The 22,035-nt window shown below is 39.6% G+C and overlaps 1 protein-coding gene and 1 pseudogene across 2 annotated transcripts in view; both read right to left on the bottom strand.

Annotated features, from left to right (window-relative positions):
• Positions 1-22,035, bottom strand: part of GABRG3 (gamma-aminobutyric acid type A receptor subunit gamma3) — a 794,189-nt gene that overhangs the window by 116,429 nt on the left and 655,725 nt on the right. Inside the window, exon 7 of one of the 2 annotated variants that reach the window (XM_065906450.1) lies at positions 6,048-6,066. The exons of the other annotated variant lie outside the window; for it this stretch is intronic. Within the exon in view, the coding sequence (XP_065762522.1) occupies positions 6,048-6,066 (19 nt within the window). The remainder of the gene's footprint in view (positions 1-6,047; positions 6,067-22,035) is intronic. 2 annotated transcript variants of the gene reach the window in all.
• On the bottom strand, positions 2,615-3,793 carry LOC136147446 (ribonuclease P protein subunit p20-like; annotated as a pseudogene).

Below are 22,035 nucleotides of genomic sequence, written 5' to 3'. Positions count from 1 at the left end.
CAGCACTTTCACAGCATCATATTTTAGAATTTGAAATAGCTCAACTGGAATTCCATCACCTTCACTAATTGTTTTCGTAGTGATGCTTCCTAAGGCCCACTTGATTTCGCATTCCAGGATGTCTGACTCTAGGTTGGTGATCACACCATTGTGGTTTTCTGGGTCATGAAGATCTTTTTTGTCTAGCTTTTCTGTGTATTCTTGGCACTTCTTCTTAGTATCTTCTGCTTCTGTTAGGTCCCTACCATTTCTTTCCTTTATTTTGCCCATCTTTGCATGAAATGTTCCCTTGGTACCTCTACTTTTCTTGAAGATATCTCTAGTCTTTCCCATTCTATTGTTTTCCTCTATTTCTTTGCATTGATTGCTGAGGAAGGCTTCCTTATCTCTCTTTGCTATTCTTTGAAACTATGCATTCAGATGGGTATATATTTCCTTTTCTCCTTTGCCTTTCACTTCTCTTCTTTTCTCAGCCATTTGTAAGTGCTCCTCAGACAACCATTTTGCCCTTTTGCATTTCTTTTTCATGGGGATGGTCTTGATCACTGCCTGCTGTATAATGTCACAAACCTCTGTCAGTAGTTCTTCAGGCACTCTGTCTATCACATTTAATCCCTTGAATCTATTTGTCACTTCCTTTGTATAAATGTAAGGGATTTGATTTAGGTCATGCCTGAATGGTCTAGTGGTTTTTCCTACTTTCTTCAATTTAAGTCTGAATTTGGCAATAAGGAGTTCATGATCTGAGCCACAGTCAGCTCCTGGTCTTGTTTTTGCTGACTATATAGAGCTTCTCCATCTTTGGCTGCAAATGATATAATCAATATGGTTTTGATATTGACCATCTGGTGATGTCTATGTGTAGAGTCTTCTCTTGTGTTGTTGCAAGAGGCTGTTTACTATGACCAGTGCATTCTCTTGGCAAAACTCTGTTAGCCTTTGCTTTGCTTGATTTTGTACTCCAAGACCAAGTTTGCCTGTTACTCCAGGTATCTCTTCACTTCCTACTTTTGCATTCCAGTCTCCTATAATGAAAAGGTAATCTTTTTTGGGTGTTAGTTGTAGAAGGTCTTGTAGGTCTTCATATAACCATTCAACTTCAACTTCTTAACCTTTACTGATTGGGCCATAGACTTGGATTACTGTGATACTGAATGGTTTGCCTTAGAAACGAACAAAGATCATTTGCTCCCAAGCACTGCATTTCAGCCTGTTTTGTTGACTATGATGGCTACTCCATTTCTTCTAAGGAATTCTTGCCCAAAGTAGTAGATATAATGGTCATGTGAATTAAAGTCACGCATCCTAGCCCTCTTTAGTTCAGTGATGGCTAAAATGTTGATATTCACTCTTGCCATCTCCTGTTTGACCTCTTCCAATATACCTTGATACACTCCTAACATTCCAGGTTCCTATGCAGTACTGTTCTTTACAGCATTGGACTTTACTTCCATCCTGTCACATCCAGAACTGGGCATTGTTTTCACTTTGGTTCCATCTCTTCATTCTTTCTGCAGTTATTTCCCCACTGTTCTCCAGTAGCATATTTGGCACCTACTGACCTGGGGAGCTCATCTGTCAGTGTCATATCTTTTTGCCCTTTCATACTGTTCATGTGGTTTTCAAGGCAAGAATGTTGAAGTGGTTTGCCATTCCCTTCTCCAGTGGACCACGTTTTGTCAGCCTTAAGTATTTCAAAAAAAATTTTTTTTAAAAATAGTCTTACTTTTTTGAAATAATGGTGAAAATAAATTGTAATTATATTTTTAATCTCCCTGTAATTAGCAAAATAACTGATGTATCACTTCCCAAAGTTACTGTGTCATTTTTGTGGAATATTAAATGTCAAAGATTAGAAACCACCCCATTAATTTACCACTGTCCTTGGCACCAGCTGCTGCCGATGGATGAGAAAAGTGAGGTTTAGAGACATTCATCAACTTGTGCAAGGTCACAAAAGTACCAAGAGCACAGATGGGAATCAAACCTAAGTCTGTTTCAAACCCATGCTCTCTCCCTCATAAATGTACAGATACAATATAACATAATTACAATAGTGAATTCAAACCCTGGCCCCCAACTGGAATTTAGCTTCCCTGCTGTAGGCTTTCCCATCCCCCTTCACTCACAGCACTTGTCATAATGCATCATTTCATATTTTTTGGGTGATAATCTGTTTAATGTCTAACATCCCTCCTCCTCCCACACTAGACTGAAAGGACCATGTCCACTATAGGCAGGGATTCTATCTGCTTTTCCACCTCTGTACATTCAACACCCAGCACAGTTAACATAACACAGAAGAGACTATGGCTTCTGACAGCAGATGGAAACAAGTGTGCTCCTGGTTCCTTTTCTTTTTTTGCAGTGAGGTGGCCAGGCACCAACACAACCTGAAACTTTTTTTTGTATAGGACAATGGTTACAGACCACAGAGATTCAGGAAGACCCACTGGTTGGACCCAACAAAAGACACTATTTCAGAGTTCTCTAGGCGGTGAGGGGACAGGCTTTTTCCGGTAGAAGGTCCATGACAATAATCAGGACAAGAAGAGCCACATATGAACCTAGTTTTTGGTGGGTGGGTGCTTAAGGTGAGCCGGCCTCATTTCAATTACTTGAGTGTGACTCTGAAGACGCGGATGTGGTTTGCTGAGTTTGCAGATCTGGGTCACTGGTTCTCCTGCATCAGTCCCTGGTTCCTGCTCACCCACAAGCTCCACGGCGGAGGTACTGGCAGCCTTGTGCAAAGACCTGAGGCTGCCAGCCTGCAGCTGTAGGGCAATGTGGATGGCATGGTTGATAGGCAGGCCCAAGTGGTGGATGTAGATCTCAGTACAGGCATTCTGACCCTTGGGCCCCGCCGCCTTCCCCCCCACCCCCGGCCCAGCAGTTTCTGGCAGCAGGCCAGCTGGACCATAAAGCCAGTCTTCTTATAGATATAAATGTCTCTGGGCCTCCAGGTCTGCCGTGGGGAAGGCGTTTCCGGAGGGTGTATTCCACTGGGTCGGGCTCAGCCTTGACCACCCCGACTGGCTCTCAGTTTTCGGCCACGCTGTGTGCCTCTCTCCAGTCTACAGGGTCCTCCGCGCGCTCCTGGCCCACTCCCCTGCCAGGCAACTCAAGCAACCAGCTGGAATACAAGGCGCTGCCCACAATCCCCAGGCTGTAAGAAAGGAAGGCAAGGAACAGGGTCCACCGCAGGAATGACAGAATGCTAGCAATCCTAGTTTTTAAGAGCAAATAATTTAATTTTTCTCAGGTTCAATTTCCTTATCTAAAAAGATAGTATTACCTAACCCACTGGACTAAATTTATGGGAAAAATGATCTAATACAAATAAATTCCATAGCATGATGTCTTACATTTAGCCAAAAGTTAAACTTGACTTATGAACAAAATTGCTAACTCATTATTATTCTCATAATTATAACATTGAATTAATATTTGTTGAATGAATGAACCTAAGTTCATTCAATTCAAAGTGTGTGTGTGTGTGCTCAGTCACTCAGTCATGTCCAACTCTTTGCAACTCCATAGGCTATAGCCCAGCAGGCTCTTCTGTCCATGGAATTTTCCAGGCAAGAGTATTGGAGTGTTTTGCCATTTTGTCCTCCATGGGATCTTCCCGACTCAGGGATTGAAGCCACATCTCTGTGGTCTCCTGCTCTGGCAGGTGGAGTCTTTTACCACTGAATCACTTGAACATTGTCAGGTTCTTCTTTAATTTCATCCAGAAGGGCTTGCTGTGGTGCCACTGCTTTGCCACATCACCACCCAAAGATTCTTTCATCTTAATTTTTTAAGCAAAGGGATTCCTCAATCTAACTGTCTGACCATAGGACCTCTAATTATTGAATCTTATTGATACTCCAACACAAGGAGCTAGTTGTTCATAGCACTTCCCTCCCCCTCCCCCAGGCTCTACCTATATTGCTTGATTCATATTCTATTTCTAGATGCCCAGCTGCTGCTACTGCTGCTCCTAAGTCACATCAGTCATGCAAATGTTCCAAAAGATAAAACAATAATAAAATGTGGGTTTGCCTCTCTGTGTGATGTCCACTTCTCCAGGACTTTGTCCCCTCAGCTTATGGTTGTTTCAACACCTGTCTTAAAACAGATTTTAATATTACCCTATCCATTTTTTCATTTCAATGCAGTGAGAGATTTGGTGTGCTGCAAGCCACTCAATAACCATTGGAAAAACAACTTCACTTTTATAATGCACCATTTTTAAAAAATAAAACTTTCAGTTTAGAACAGTATTAGATTTATAGAAAAACTGTGAAGATTTTTGTAAGTTCGTATATTGTCTACATCGTTTCCATTATTAACATTACATTAATATGGTCCATTTGTTACAATTGGTGAGCCAATAGTGAGATAAAGACCATAGTTTATTCAGATTTCCACAGTTTTTTTCATAATACCCTTTTCTGTTTCAGGATCCTAATCAGGATACTACACTGGCTTTTAGTGGTTCTGACAGTTTCTAAAGCTTCCCTTATTTGTGATGACCTTGACAGTTTCAGGAAGTATTGGTAAGTTATGTAGACTGTTCCTTGACTGTGAATGCCTGATGTTTTCTTATTTATTAGTCCGAGGACATTTGATTTGGGGAGGAAGGCATCAGAGGTGCAATGCCATTTTCATCACATTATATCAAGAATATGTATCACCAACATTATAGGACTGTTAATGTTTATCTCCATCTCCTGGTTGGAGATGTATTTGTCAGATGTCTGTTCTGTAAAATTACCCTCTGCCTTCCTTTTTACTCTGTATTCATTGGAAAGAAGTCATTAAAAGTAGTCCACACTTGAGGAGTAGAAGATTAATGCCTGGACATTAATATCTGCATAAATTACTTGGAATTCTAATGCACAGAAAATTTGTCCTTTCTCCTATTTATTTATTTAATCACATTTGTATCAGTGGAGATGCATGGATATGTATTTTGTGTGGGTTATAATAACATACTTTATTTTATTGCTCAAAATTTTCAACTTTGATAATTGCAACGTCTCTTAGTTGGCTTATGTGTCCCTTTGATATACCACCATCGTTTTGTTTGTATGTGTGTGTTAGCATTTTCTTTCTTCCTTGCACTATAAGATGCTATAGGCTCACCTATATTATTTGCCCCAGTCCTACAAATAGCTATCTGTTTAATGATTTCTGGTTCTTTTTATTGGAGAATAGTATTGAAAACCAATATTTGAATCATTGATGCTGGGGAATCCGCTTTTAGGAATTCTCAGCTGACTGAGCAAGGAAATAGATGTATATATACTAACTTGTACACATACACATATCTATAAATATTTGGTTTCTTTTAAATAAATAAAACTTATCAAAACCCCAGATCAGATGTCTTGCCACTGATATATTTTGAATAATTCCAAAATATATTTTTTCTTGAGTTCTCTGCAGGTTTATATTTATGAAGGTATTGATATACACATTTAAAATGGTCAGAATAATAGTCTAGTAGAGGCATTTCTTGTTACACTTTATGGATTTGATAGATAGGTAGATATATAGATGATAGAAAGATGGAAAGATTTAAAGATTTAAAGTTTCCAATTTTCAGTATGCAAGATGGCTTTTGGCTATTGCAAAGGAAAGGTCTTCTGTAATCATCTTTGGGGGAATAGCTGAGGAAGGCAGGAAGACTATACAAAGACTGTTCAAGAGCATCAGTAACCTAAAGAATGCATAACATTGTTGAGACCATCAGAAGTCATAACAGAAGATTATTCTTCATTGGCTGTGATCCTACAGCAATGTTATTTTTATTCCATACACTAGCTACAGTCTGGTCTGCCTCACCCAGAATGCCAAAATTTGGTATCATCAGAATCACCTGGAGGGGTTGTGAAATCCAGAATCCCCGGTGCCTCCCTGGGAGATTCTGATCCAAAAGGTTTGAGATGAGGTCCAAGAGTCTCAATTTCTTACTAGCTCCCAAGTGATACCAAAGCTGCCAGTCAGCAGGTCACCCACATACTCAGAAGCACTGACCTGTACCCTGTATTGTTCACAGTGAATGCAAGAGGTCCTCTTGGGAGAGGACTTTGATCTTAAACGCCACTAGAGAATCCAAGTATCAAGAGTGTATCCAGGATAAAGAGAAAGTCTTACTTCGAAATGCAACTGAAACACTAACCCTCACGGTGTGTGATATTTTCTAGGTTACTGTTATGGGATGCAACGCATGGGGTTGAGGAGGCTCTACTGGGTCCCAGCTGAGGCTAGTATCTTCTTAGAGCTTTTGTTTGTTTCAGGTCCCAAACTTTGAGCCTGGAGTTAGCAGTGATAGTCAGCCAAATTCATGATCCTCTTGAATATATCTCTCGTTAAGGATGTATAAGGCCAACTAGATATCAAGATCTCAGCCTCACCAACTGGTCCCACTGATAAATGTGAAGCAGGGTCTGCAGCACATATTCTGCCTGTGCTGGGTGTGTTTTTACCAGTATGGAGAGATCACTTCCATACACCAGGGCCTGAGGCTCCTCAGATACTTGAAATGAAAAAAGTAGGGTTGCTTGATGAGGTCATGGAGCATCTGGAAGAGTGTCCCTTCTTGTTGCCCCAGCTGAACAAGCATGGGAAGCTGCTAGACTACCTTTGCCCTCCCAGATAGTCAAGGTTCAGTTGCAATGATAAGGCCACTCTTGGTTTTTTAAAGTTTTATTTTATTGTTTAAGATACTGGGGTTTTAACACCCAGTACTACAGAGTGTCACCTTAATTGGAAATGCAGTCATTGCAGATGTAATTAGTGAAGTCAAACTAGGGTAGGGTGAGCCCTGATCCAATATGACTCGTGTCTTTATACAAAAGGTGAATTTGGACACCGACATGGACACAGAAAGAATGCCATCTGTAAGCCAAGGAGAGAGGTATGGGTCAGATATTTGCTTCAAGGTACTCAACCTGGTGGCACTTGAACTGAGAGCAAATTTCTGTTGTTTAGCCATCTGGTTTGTGGCACTGTTAGGGCAGCCCCAGGAAACTCATGGAGCCACTCATGCTCTTAACAGTATATGAATTTTAAATATATAAATATATAAATATTCATTATATTATGTAAAAGTCTGGGAGTGATACAAATAATACTTTTACATATTTCCCAACAGAGAAAAGTAGGACCAATTAAATAAAAGTGGTTTCCCAGGGTCACATCCAAAGGAAGTAAGGGTTAGAGTGATGAAAATTCTTACACAGACTCTGTGATGACAATGTGAGGCAGAAATGAAGTCAGTCCACCTCAAAGTACATGGTGTTGGCAACATATCTAGAGACTAGACATCTGGCCTCATGCTTCTGAAGTTTTTCAATGCTTTTCCATTTCACTATCTACTCTCTTTAAATAATATCTACCCCCTTTTAAAAACTTGGAGTAATAATATCTCACGATGATTTGTGAGAACCAGCAAGAAAGATAATACATCAATTGCTTTAATATCCTTGGGAAAAAAGGAGTACATATTATTGACATCATTAGAGTGAATTACAGGGAAGGCAATGGCAACCCACTCCAGTACTCTTGCCTGGAAAAACCCATGGACGAAAGAGCCTCGTAGGCTGCAGTCCATGGGGTCGCGACTGAACGACTTCACTTTCACTTTTCTTTCATGCATTGGAGAAGGAAATGGCAACCCACTCCAGTGTTATTGCCTGGAGAATCCCGGGGAGGGCGGAGCCTCGTGGGCTGCCGTCTACGGGATCACACAAAGTCGGACACGACTGCAGTGACTTAGCAGCAGCAGCAGATTGAGTTAGGAAATTGAAAACAAAGGAATAGCGCTTGTTTATAAAAAGAAAGTTATTTAACAAGGATCCTCTTAAATGCCATCAGAACACTGTGGGTGACCTTTCACACTGTGAAATGCCATAAAGCACAGCTGTGTTTTATGAATACTTATTAAATAGTCTTAAATGTTGACACCTAATTCAGGCTGGATATGACCAAAAAAACCACACATAGAACAACATATAGACATGTACGTAGGCATGTCATGACTTTGAGCTCTTTGTGGGCTCCAGTCCCACTCTGCCATCTCACTCTATTTTGAGTCCACAGCAATGGACTCAATTTCTATATATTAGAAATAATCTCATTCATTCCTGATGCATCTTCCTGAAAGCCTTAATTGTCACCAGAGGCTAAGTTTTCTCTGCAAAATTGGTTTTGGCTAGATAAATAAATGCATGGCTATACTAAAAATGCTTTGTTTACTTAAAAAGAATTATGAAGAAGCTCATCAACAAGGCAAAGTTGAACATTTGTCATGATGTTACTTTAGGATTTTAAGGGGAATATAGAACCTCCTTTTCAGATCCATTAGTTCTGGACATGAATCCTTAACTTCGAGTTTCTACAGAAAGAAGAATATGATAACTTGGAATTCCCTAAGTGGGCTATCAGATCAGATCTCCCAAAACTGAAATGATATTTCTAAGCCACTCTAAAGATTTTACATAGATGGAGGCTAAGAATGATGTGAGGAAACATATTGAACAATGTGTAGCCCATTTGAATTATGTTGATCTTAAAAAGTATAAAAGCCAAATACTTTTTATCAGTAGATGAACTCCTGTAAGAAAAGGGACTTGTTTTGTTTTCATACTTAGAGATATTAAAACATAAAAAGTGATCACCAAATAAAGAAATCTCTAAAAGAGTTTATTTTTATGTTATTTTGTAGAAACACAGTCTACTAATAAAACCATTCCTTGATTAACATAGTCCAGATTATGTCAATAATCAACAACCATCTGCTTATGAGAATTGCATTGTAGTTAATGCCCATCAATGACTGACAGTGAATGTGAAGACTATTAATTTTTAAGCATATAAATTGGGCTATTTTATCATCCAAAATGATGTTTTCCTTACAAATGCAGTAATACAAAGATTGACTATGGTTGGAAAACTTTTTAAAATTGCTGTTGTTGTTGTTGTTGTTGAGTCACTAAGTCATGTCCAACTCTTCACAACCCTATAGACTGCAGCATTCCAGGCTTCTCTGTCCTTAACTATATCCTGGAGTTTGCTCAAATTCATGTCCACTGTGTCAATGATGCCATCCCATCATCTCTTCCTCTGTTGCCCTCTTCTCTTGCTGCCCTCAATCCTTCCCAGCATCAGGGTCTTTTCCAATAAGTCAGATATTCATATCAGGTGGCCAAAGAATTGGAGCTACAGCTTCAGCATCAGTCCTTCCAATGAATATTCAGGGTGATTTTCTTCAGGATTGACTGGTTTGATCTCCTTGCATCCCAAGGGACTCTCAAGACTCTTTTCCAGCACCACAGTTCAAAAACATAAATTCTTTGGTGCTCAGCCTTCTTTATGATTCAACTCTCACATCCGTACATGACTACTGGAAAAAACATAGCTTTGATTATACAGACCTTTGTTGGCAAATTGATTTCTCTGCCTTTGAATATGTTGTTTAGGTTTGTCATGGCTTTTGTTCCAAGTAGCAAGAGTCTTTTAATTTTTAATTTTTTATGGGCCATAGTATTGGTAAAAATAAATCAACTCATTTGAAAAAAATATTTTCCATAATAAAATGCATTATGAGAAATAAATCTGAAAAATTCTCTGTGACAAAATGAAATTCTTTTCCTCTTCATGACACATGTGGGATTTATGTGTAAATATTCTACTTAAGCCAAATATAGACTTAATTATTGACTAGTATGCTAATTTTGTGAGGTTATTTTTTTTTTGCATTTTATCCTCAGCTATTACTGAAATACTCAATACTCTTATAAATCCATAAAACAGTATTATCATTCATAAATGAAATGTTCAGAGTGATGTTTTATAGACTAATAATGCCATTGTCCATATTCCATGAAATAAGTATTTTCTGGTAAAGGAATTTGAGGAGTGCTGTTTTAAACACAGATTTTTTCAACACAATTCTTCCTTGTGTTTAGGGACACTGGATATCTTCAGGAGTGTGCAATATGCATGTTTCCTATTGATTGCTGTGATTAGGAGACAGTTCTGCTAACACGAACTTTGGTACCTCATTAGGATACTGTGACCTGCAGCTAAGAATCCTGATCATTGTGATTTTTTCCATAGGGTGCCAGAACTGAGCCTCCTCCTTTCTGTGCTTCTGCAGCAATTGTTGGGACACATTTATATTGACATATCTCTCAGTAAATTCTAATTCCTTGTCTTCTGTGCTCTAGTTTGGAAGCTCTCTAGGGTCAAGAAGTGTCCAACGCATTCTAACTTTTCCATAAAACATTTTTTGCAACTAACTGAATTAATAGATAATTGAATCTAAGAATTAGTTCAGTTCAGTTGCTCAGTCGTGTCTGACTCCTTGCGACCCCGTGGACTGCAGTACACCAGGCCTCCTTGTCCATCACCAAATCCTGGAGTTTACTCAAACTCATGTCCTGAAAGATTCCAGGAATCTCTCTGGAAATGCAGGTGCAGTCTATTACCTGTATTTCCTTAAGGCAAAAAATATTCACAGGCTTGGAACAATGAAGAGAGGGATCCAGTTTCCGGCAGGCATTATTATAAAACCTGCTTTATCTAGGTCTGTTCTGACAGGTCTCACTCTCTGGGTGTGCCTTGTTTTAAGGACCCTATCAGCATGATTCTACCACAGACTAATGATGTTAACTTGTTCAGCCCCATTTTGGATATGGTTGATGAACCTACCAATTGTTGTTCAGTCGCTCAGTCATGTCCAGCTTTTTGCGACCTCATGGACTGCAGCATGCCAGGTTTCCCTGTCCTTCACCATCTCCTGGAGCTTGCTCAAACTCATGTCCGTCGAGTCGGTGATGTCATCGAACCCTTTCATCCTCTGTCATCCCCTTCTCCTCCTGCCCTCAATCTTTCCCAGCATCAGGGTCTTTTCTAATGAGTCAGCTCCTTGCATCAGATGGCCAAAGTATTGGAGCTTCAGCTTCAGCATCAGTCTTTCCAATGATTATTCAGGATTGATTTCCTTTAGATTGACTGGTTTGATCTCTTTGCAGTTCAAGGGACTCTCAAGAGTCTTCTCCAATGCCACAGTTCAAAAGCATCAATTCTTTGGTGCTTAGGCTTCTTTTTGGACCAACTCTCACATTCATACATGACTAACAGAAAAACCACAGCTTTGACTATATGGACTTTTGTTGGCAAAGTAATGTCTGTGCTTTTTAACATGCCATCTAGGTTTGCCATAGCTTTTCTTCCAAGGAGCAAGCATCTTTTAATTTCATGACTGCAGTCACCATCTGCAGTGATTTTGGAGGCCAAGAGAATAAAGTCTGTCACTGTTTCCATTGTTTCCCCATCTATTGGCCATGAAGTGATAGGACCGGATGCCATGATCTTAGTTTTTTTAATGTTAAATTTTAAGCCACATTTTTCACTTTCCTCTTTCACCTTCATCATGAGGCTCTTTAGTTTCTCTTCACTTTCTGCCATAAGGGTGGTGTGGTGTCATCTGCATATCTGAGGTTGTTGATATTTGTCCTCGCAATCTTTATTCAGGCTTGTGCTTCATCCAGCCCAGCATTTCGCATGTTGTATTCTGCATATAAGTTAAAAGAGCAGGACAAGAACCTACTAGACTTGTAGTCATATTTACCATTGTGCAACTCCTTCATGGGTCAGAGCGTTGTTGTGATGAATGGGTTGCATAACTAAATGAAGCCATGAGCCATGACATGCAAGATCACCTAAGAAGGATGGGTCATAGTAAAGATTCCTGACAAAATATGGTCCACTGGAGGAGGAAATGGCAACCAACTCCAGTCTTCTTGTCTGGAGAACCCAATGGACAGTATGAAAAGGCAAAAGTATATGACATTGGAAGATGAGACTCCCAGGTTGGAAGGTGTCCAATATCCTACTGGGGAAGAGTAGAGAGGGCTGCTGCTGCTGCTGCTAAGTCGCTTCAGTCATGTCCGACTCAGTGACCTCATAGGCGGCAGTCCACCAGGCTCCACCGTCCCTGGGATTCTCCAGGCAAGAACACTGCAGTGGGTTGCCACTTCCTTCTCCAGTGCATGAAAGTGAAAAGTGAAAGTGAAGTCGCTCAGTCGTGTCCAACTCTTCATGACCCCATGGACTGCAGCCTACAAGGCTCCTCCGTCTATGGGATTCTCCAGGCAAGAGTACTGGAGTGGGTTGCCAGTGCCTTCTCCCGAGTAGAGGACAATTTCTATTAATAATAGCATCAAAAAGAATGAAGTGTCTGGTCCAAAGTGAAAATGACACTCAGTTTGGGTGTATCTGGTGGTGAAATTAACATCCAATGATGAAAGAACAGTATTGTATAGGAACCTGAAATATTAATTCCACCAAAATAAATGGATGTGGTCAAGCAGAACATGATAGGACTGAACATTGACATCTTAGGAATCAGTGAACTTAAACGGATGGGCCTTGGTGAATTTAGTTCAGATGACTGTTAAACTTACTACAGATGGTAAGAAGCCTTAGAAGATATGGAGTAGCCCTCATAATCAACAAGAGTCTGAAATGCAGTACTTGGGGGCAACCTCAAAAATGATAGTATGATCTTAAACATTTCCAAGGCAAACCATTCCATATCACAGTAATCCAAGTCTATGCCTAAAACACTGATGCAGAAGAAGCTGTCGTTGATCAGTTCTATGTAGACCTACAACACCTTATAGAAGTAACACCAAAAAAGATGTCCTTTTCCTCATAGAGGATTGGGATGCAAAAGTAGGGAATCAAAAGATACCTGGAATCACAGGCAAATTTGGCCTTGGAGTACAAAATGAAGCAGGGCAAAGGTGAACAGTTTTGGCAAGACAACACAATGGCCATAGCAAGCATCCTTTTCCAACAACCCATGAGATGAATCTATATATGGGTATCTCCAGATGTTCAATATCAAAATCAGACTGATAATGTTCTTTGAAGCCAAAGATGGAGAAGCTCTATACAGTCAGCAGCATCAAGATCTGGAGCTGACGGTGGCTTAGATCACTAGCTCCTTATTGTAAAATTCAGGCTTAAGCTGAAGAAACTATGGAAAACCATTAGGCCATACAGATATGACCTAAATCAAAACCCTCATAACTATACAGTGGAGATGATGAACAGACTCAAGATTAGATCTGGTAGACAGAGTGCTTAAAGAACTATAAAGTGAGGTTCATAACAATATAGAGGAGCCAGTGGTCAAAACCATTCCAAAGAAAAAGAAATGCAAGAAGGCAAAGTGGTTGTCTGATGAGGCTTTACAAATAGCTGAGGAAAGAAGACACGTGAAAGGCAAGGGAGAAAGGGAAAGATATACTCAACTGAATGGAGACTTCCAGAGAATAGTAAGGAAAAATAAGAAGGTCTTCTTAAGTAAACAATGCAAAGAAATAGAGGAAAACAATAGAATGGGAAGACTAGAGACCTTTTCAAAGAAACTGGAGATATCAAGGGAACATTTTACGCAAGCATGGACATGATAAAGGACAGAAACAGTAGGGAACTAACTGAAGCAGAAGAGATTAAGAAGAGATGGCAAGAATACACAGATCTATGCAAGAAAGGTCTTAATGACCCAGATAACCATGACTGTGTGATCACTCACCTAGAGCTGGATATCCTGGAGTGTAAAGTCACATGGGCCTTAGAAAGCATTACAAGGAACAAAACTAGTTGATGGAATTCCAGCTGAGCTATTTAAAATCCTAAAAGATGATGTTGTTAAGTGGGGCACTCATTGTGTTAGCCAATTTTGAAAACTCAGCAGTGGCCACAGGATTGGAAAATGTCAGTTTTCATTCCAACCTCAAAGAAGGGCAATGCCAAAGAATATTCAAACTACTGTACAATTGTGCTCATTACACATGCTAGCAAGATCATGGTCAAAATCCTTCAAGCTAGACTTCAGTAGCACATGAACCAAGAACTTTCAGAAGTACAAATTGGGTTTGGAAGAGACAGAAAAACCAGAGATCAAATTGCCAAAATTCATTGGATCATGGAGAAAGCAAGGGAGCCCCCTCAAAAAACATCTACTTTGGCTTCATTGACTATGCTAAAGAGTAGGATTATGTTGATCCCAACAAATTGGAAAATTCTTAAAGAGATGGGAATAGCAGACTCCCTTACCTGTCTCCTGAGAAATCTATATGCAGGTCAAGAATCAGAAGTTAGAACTCGACATGGAACAACTGACTGATGCAAAATTGGGAAATGAGTACAACAAGTCTGTACATTGTCACTCTGCTTATCTACCTTATTCACAGAGAGTGTCATCTGAAATGCCAGGCTGGATGAATCACAAGCTGGAATCAAGATTGCCAAGGAGAAATATCAAAAGCCTCAGATAAGTGCCTCAGATATGCCACTTTAATGGCTGAAACTGAAGAAGAACTAAAAAGCCTTGTAATGATGGTAAAAGAGGAGAGTGGCTTAAAACTCAGCATTCAAAAAACTAAGATCATGGTATCCAGTCCTCTCACTTCATGGCAAATTGAAGGGGAAAAAATTTAAGCAGTGACATATTCTTTTCTTAGGCTCCAAAATAACTGGGAACAGTACTGCAGCCATAAAATTAAAAGATGTTTCTCCTTGGAAGGAAAGTTATGACCAACCTAGACACCATATTAAAAAGCAGAGGCATCACTTTGTAGACAAAGGTCCATATAGTCAAAGCTATGGTTTTCCCCACAGGGCCCTGGTGGCTCCAATTGTAAAGATTCTGCCTGCAATTCAGGAGACCTGGGTTTGATTCCTGGGGTCAGGAAGATCCTCTGGAGAAGGGAATGGCAACCTACTCCAATATTCTTGCCTGGATAACTACATGAACAGAGAAGCCTGGCAGTCTATAGTCCATAGGGTGTCAAAGAGTTGGACATGACTGAGCAACTAACAGACATGTGATTTTTTTCAGTGGTTATGAACGGATGTGATAGTTGGACCATAAAGAAGGCTGAGTGCCAAAGAATTGATGCTTTCAAATTGTGGTGCTAGAGAAGACTCTTGAGGCTTCCTTGGATTGAAAGGAGATCAGATAAATTAATCCTAAATGAAATCAACCCTGGATATTCATTAGATGGGCTGTTTATGAAGCTGAAGCTCCAGCACTTTGGCCAGTTGATGAGAAGGGCCAGCCTATTGGAAATGACCCTTATGCTGGGGAAGATTGAAAGGGAAGTGGCAGAGGAAGAGATGGATAGATAGCATCACTGACTCAATGGATATGAATTTTAGCAAACTCTGGGAGATAGTGATGGACAGAGGAGTCTGGTGTGCTGCAGTCCATGAGGTTGCAAAGAGTCAGACATGACTTAGAGACTGAACAACAACAACCTAGATAAGAATTTTCCTCCAGAATCTGGAACAAATCCTATGATTCTCCTCAACTTGTGCCCAACATTATTTTACTTATCTGCTCACATATTGTTCCAAAGGCCTTACTTCTTTCTCTTTTGCTTTTGCAATCTGTCTAATCCATACACCATGCCACTTACAAGACTTGTTCATTTGACTGACAGAAAATCTTTTAAATATATTACTTTCTTTTCCCATTGCCTCTTTCTGACTCAAATCTCATGATTTCTTGTATCATCCCTCCTAAATGATATCCTTGACTCAAATACTTTTGTCTCCAATTCACTTAGGAGTGTATCAGTAGGAGTCAACTCCCATATATGTACTTCATATAAATCAGTTAATGACATGGAAATGTCCCCCTGCATGGAATAAGACCAAAACATAAATACAATAAATACATACAGTTATATGGTAGATAAGACCAGCTTGTGGATGTTGAGAGTGCTAATAAGGTAGTCAGGATAAGATGCAATGAGAAGATATTTCCTGAGACTAGATTTTTAAAAAAGCATGATGTAGTTTGTCAGACAGAAACCCTGAGGAAGGATGTCTGTTGAATAGATAGAAAATAGCTTGTCCAAAACCATATGGTGAGACCATGATTGGTAAGGTTGAAACAGAGTCAGAGAGAAGGTGGTGGGTGACATGTGGAGAACCATCATAGGCTAGATCATGTAGAGCTGTATAGAGCATTGTAAAGACTCTGGCATCTGCCCTAAGCAGAAGGGGGGGAGGTGGTCATGGAAGGTTCTGAGCAGAGAAATGTCAACTTTAGTAATGAAGAATCATCTTTAGATGGACTGTAGGTGGTCAAAGCTAGAAACAAAGGGACAAATTAGGAGATTAATGTTATAATTGAGGTAAGAGATTATGGCGACTCAGATCAGTAAAACTGTCAGAAAATCATCATACATAAAATATAGTCAACAGCACTTTCTGATACATTAGTTATGAAATGTAAGAAAAAGAGAAGAGTTAATGAGGACCTTGAGAGTTTTAGATTAACCACATCAATGATGGGGGAGCCACCATCTGACAGGGGAAGGCTACATGGGAAATACTTATTGGCATTGATTTGAGACATGTAAGGAACAAGCAATTGGATCCACAAGGCTGGAATTTCTGAGATATTTGATCTGGGGCTACATATGTAATTTTGTAATTTAATACCATGGAAGGATGGATGGAGCTCAGGGGGAAGTGGGTATAGATAGAAAACAGAGACCTGGGGTACTTCTAAAGGAGTATAATGTGGAGAAAGCAAAGGTACAACATAAAAATGCAGAGAAAGATACAGCAGTGGGAGTATTCAAGAGAGGAGTGTCCTAGGAGACAAGAGAAGAGAAAGAAGAGAGAAAGATGAATAATGGTAACGGAAGCAATGTAGAAGTCTCTGGCAGGTGCTGAGAACAGTGCTGGTTAAGAAGTGAGAATGAAAGCCCACTGAGGTGGGCTTAAGTAGAGGCCTGGAGCCAGTGCGACTAGTCAATTCTTCAGAAGGATTTGCTTCAAAGGGCACAGATAGGACAGTAGCATGTGGAGGAAGCAGAATGGGAATAACATTGTGTTGGGCAACTGTTGCCCCTTCAAATCTTCCTTCTACTATTTCTACCAGCTTTATGCCTAGCATACTGGGTTGCCTGGACCACAATAGATATTTTTCAAGCTTCAGCTTCTGGTTGAGTTCGACAACTGTGGGGAAGGATCAAATACTGTGAGGAGAGAGAGGTTATGGCATTTATTCTTAGCTTACCTGCCTCGGGGCTGCAGGTTGGATGGATATTCTGCCAAAGCAACAAATGCTGAAATCCTTTTATGGAAACTATTTTTCCAAATTCCAGTAACCACTCTCTCTTCTTGTTTCTTCAGCCATGAAGTGGTAACTGCTCCACAGTATCACTAATCCAAGGTTACAACAATATGCCTGTATATTCCTATTGCTGTCATAACAAATAACCACCTAGTGGCTTAAAGCAGCAAAAATTATTGCCTTTACAGTTCTAGAATTCATTTCCTTGCTCTTTGCATCTCCTAAAGCCACCTACATTACTTGGCTGGTGCCCCAGTTACACCAACTTCAAAGCCAGCAGCTTTGTAACTCTCTGTGCTTTTCTTTGGGAGTTGTATCTCCGTCTGACTCTCTTCCGCCAACCTCTTCACACTGGGCCCTAATCCAGGATGCATCTCCATCTGAAAGTCAGCTGGAAAGCAACCTTAATTCCATCTGCAACCTTAAAGCCATTTGTCATATAACACAATGTACTCACAGATTTGTGGGATTAAACATAGACCTCTTTGGAAGCCATTAGTCTGCCTACCATAATGCCTTATTGAAATATATGCTAAGATCTGCCAGCAGCAAATAGCTCCTTCCTTTTATTAAATTCTTCCTAGTTACCCACTTTGTGTGTGTCCTTTGTTGCCTACTGGAGACCCAACTGGAATAAACTTTTTTTTTCTTTCACTTTTTGTGAAACAACAGCTTGTTTTTAAGTTTTAGAGGTAATGACACTGTAGAGAATAAAAATGTGGCAGAAGAGAGAGGGAGATATATTGGAGCAGTCCCTTGTGTAGGGCAGAAGGAGCAGGACCTAGGGCACATATGGATAAGCAATGGGTCCTCATCTGCAGTACTCAGCATGGACAGGTAAGCAAACATGCTGGATGTTCTCTGAGTGCATTAGCATTTTAGGGAGAAGTAGTGGCAAGATCACCAGTGGAAAGTCAGGAAGAAGGTAGAGATGTCAGAGGTTGAAACCAAGAGCAAAATAGGAACTAACCATCTAGGAGTGCAGGAGAATAAATAGACTGGAGTTTGCATTTTAATGGAAGTGATATTATCCCTAAGGGAAGAAAATTTTGCTTTTGGCGGGAGATGAAAAATCTTGAGCATTACCATGTGTAGCTCTCCAAAAGGCCATGGAACATGATAAACTATGTAAGAATACCTGTAGTATTAATATTTAAGGGACATAATAATTAAAAAAGTTTAAAAATACACAATGAATAAAATATAATGAGTAAAGGTTGAAAAACTTTGGACTAGCAAAATACAATATGATTCAAGGTTCACTTGAAATTCATGGCCAAGGACTTAAATTGAGATAGGTCATGGAAGTGGTGTGTTTCTATTTATTTATTTTTTGCCCCATAATGCTGCTTGGGCCCAAGTGTAGAGTGGACAAAGGGCTGGATTTAACTAGGGTTGTGTTTCATACAAGAGAAAGGGGAAAGAGAACTGAAGGAATGTGCAAAAGAGTGACTATAAATGACTGATCAAGGACCTTCCAGCAGGAAATAAGACTTAGGACATTCTGAGCTATTGCAGACAGGCATGGGAGGAAATGGTCCCTCTCTGGAGCGCACTTACTCTTATCTTCAAACAGCTTCTGGTTTATTGAAGAAAAGTTGAGTTTGATTTTTTAATGTAAATTTACTTATTTACAATACATTTTTGCTTATTTTCTAAAGGATACACAGTGAAAATATTTAACATGACATGAAGTTTCATATGTAAATAGGAACAATAGCTAAGAAGAACAGATGGAATATTCTTCTATCATACCAATACACTCATTGACTTCATGGGAAGACTCTGCTTGCCATGAGTGAATAAAAGAATTTTGGGGAGATACTAATTTTCTATTCATAAAAAAAGTCCTAATTTCTTCTGTCTTCCAAGCAATTTTGTACTAGGGTATAGCCAATTAACAAACAGTGCTATGATAATTTCGAGTGAATGGCACTTAGTACTACTAAGGTACTTAGTCATACATATATAGGTATCCATTCTCCCCCAAACCTCCCTCCCATCCAGGTTGTCACATAACATTTAGCAGAATTCTATGTGCTATACAGTAGGTCCTTGTTGATTATTTATTTTAAATATAGCAGTGATCGTATTGTATATTTTAAAACCAGTTGTGTTCAACCTACCTTCACATTTCCTTTTGTTTAATATAATTTTGCCTAGAACACCAGGAAAGTAATAACAGCATTAATACTTGACGTTTAATATTAGAACAATCACCCCATTTGGTTACCTTCCACTGGTCTGCCTTACACCACAAAGATCTGCTGGTTTATTATAAACTCTCAGGGATGTAATTATATTATTAATGTAAGTGACTCAAATTTGGGTAAATGCTTCCCCAAACATTCCCCATTATATGCTGTCTTCATGATTTATTGAATGATTATGATCTTTCATTCTTTTAACCTTATCAACATTTAATATTTAAACACAGATGTCACTTTTCACCTTTACCACCATGACACCTGTGGAGAAGTTTTGCTTTTGTCTGTTGATTAGTTTTTAAGATCTTTCTTCATGTGAAATGCAGTAGGCCTTCCAAAGCAACAGGTTGCACATACTTAGATTTAACCAACTGTGGACTGAAAATATTTGAAACAATTTTTTTTCAGAAAATTAGGAAAATAAACTTGAATTTGATACACATTGAAAAGGACACTTGAATATTGAAAAACATGGGCACCAACACTCTACACAGCTGAACATTTACATATAAGTTGAAAATACACATATAAATTAAAAATTCACATATAAATTGAAAATCTGCATATAAATCAGTACAGCTCAGTTCAGTCATTCGGTCATGTCTGACTCTTTGTGACCTCATGGACTGCAGCACGCCAGGCTTCCCTGTCCATCAGCTACTCCTGGAGCTTGCTCAAACTCATGTCCAACGAGTTCGTGATGTCATGCAACCATCTCATATGCTGTCATCCCCTTCTCCTCCTGCCTTGAATCTTGCCCAGCATCAGGGTCTTTTCCAATGAGTCAGTTCTTCGCATCAGGTAGCCAGAGTATCACAAGCTTCAGCTTCAGCATCAGTCCTTTCAATGAACATTCAGGACTGATTTCCCTCAGGATGGACTGGTTTGATCGCCTTGTAGTCCAAGGTACTCGCAAGAAAGAGTCCTCTCCAACATCACAGCTCCAAAGCTTTAACTCTTTGGGGCTCAGCTTGCTTTATGGTCCAACTCTCACATTCATACAAGACTACTGGCAAAACCATAGCCTTGACTAGATGGACCTTTGTTGGCAAAGTAATGTCTTTGCTTTTTAATATGCTGTCTAGGTTGGTTATTGCTTTTCTTCCAAGGAGCAAGTGTCTTTTAATTTCTTGGCTACAGTCACAATCTACAGTGATTTTGGAGCCCAGGAAAATAAAGTCTGTCACTGTTTCCATTGTTTCCCCATCTATTTGTTATGAAGTGATGGGAACAGATGCCATGATCTTTGATTTTTGAATGTTGAGTTTTAAGCCAGCCTTTTCACTTTCATCAAAAAGCTCTTTAGTTCCTCTTTGCTTTTTGCCATAAGAGTGGTGTCATCTGAATATCTGAGGTTATTGATATTTCTCCCGGCAATCTTGATTCCAGCTTGTGCTTCATCCAGTCCAGCATTTTGCACGATGTACTCTGTGTGTGAGTTAAATAAGCAGTATAACAATATACAGCCTTGTTGTATTCCTTTCCCAATTTGGAACCAATCCATTATTCCATGTCTAGTTTTAACTGTTGCATCTTGACCTGCATACAGATTTCTCAGGAAGCAAGTAAGGTGGTCTGCGATTTCCACCTATGAAGAATTTTCCACAGTTTGTTGTGATCCACACAGCCAAAGCCTTTAGTGTAATCAATGAAGCAGCAGTAGATGTTTTTCTGGAACTGCCTTGCTTTGTCTATGATCCAACAGATGTTGGCAATTTGATCTCTGGTTCCTCTGTCTTTTCTAAATCCAGCTTGAACACCTGGAAGTTCTCAGATCACAGTTCTCAATTCTCCAGCCTTGCTTGGAGAATTTTGAGCATTACTTTGTTAGCATATGAGATGAGTGCAATTGTGTGGTAGTTTGAACATTCTTTGGCATTGTCTTTCTTTGGGATTGGAATGAAAACTGACATTTTGCAGTTCTGTGGCCACTGCTGAGTTTTCCTAATTTGTTGGCGTACTGAGTGCAGCACGTTAACAGCCTCATCTTTTAGGATTTGAAATAAGTCAGCTGGAATTCCATCACTTCCACTAGCTTTGGTCCTAGTGATGTTTCCTAAGATCCACTTGACCTCGCATCCAAGAAGTCTGGCTCTAGGTGAGTGATCACACAATCATGGTTATCTGGGGCATTAACATCTTTTTTGTATAGCTCTTCTGTTTTTTCTTGCCACTTCTTATTAATATGTTCTGCTTCTGTTAGGTCCATACATTTTCTGTCTTTTACTGTGCCCCTCTCTGCATGAAATATTCCCTTGGTGTCTCTAATTTTCTTGAAGAGACCTCTAGTCTTTCCCATTCTATTGTTTTCCTCTATTTCTTTGCATTGATCACTGAGGAAGGCTTTCTTATTTCTCCTTACTATTCTTTGGAACTCTGCATTCAGATGGATATATCTTTCCTTTTCTCCTTTGCCTTTTGCTTCTCTTCTTTTCTCAGATATTTGTAAGACCTCAGTCAACGATTTTGCATTTTTGCCTTTCTTTTTCTTGGGGATGATCTTGATTACTGCCTTCTGTACAATGTCATGAACCTCAGTCCATAGTTCTTCAGGCACTCAATCACATCTAATATCTTGAATCCATTTGTCACTTCCACTGTTCAATAATAAGGGATTTATTTAGGTCATACCTGAATGGTCTAGTGTCTGGTTCTCAAGGTTGT

This window comes from Muntiacus reevesi, chromosome 15 (genome assembly GCF_963930625.1).
Source record: "Muntiacus reevesi chromosome 15, mMunRee1.1, whole genome shotgun sequence".
Taxonomy (NCBI): Eukaryota; Metazoa; Chordata; class Mammalia; order Artiodactyla; family Cervidae; genus Muntiacus; species Muntiacus reevesi.
This window is presented reverse-complemented; position numbering and strand designations above follow the sequence as displayed.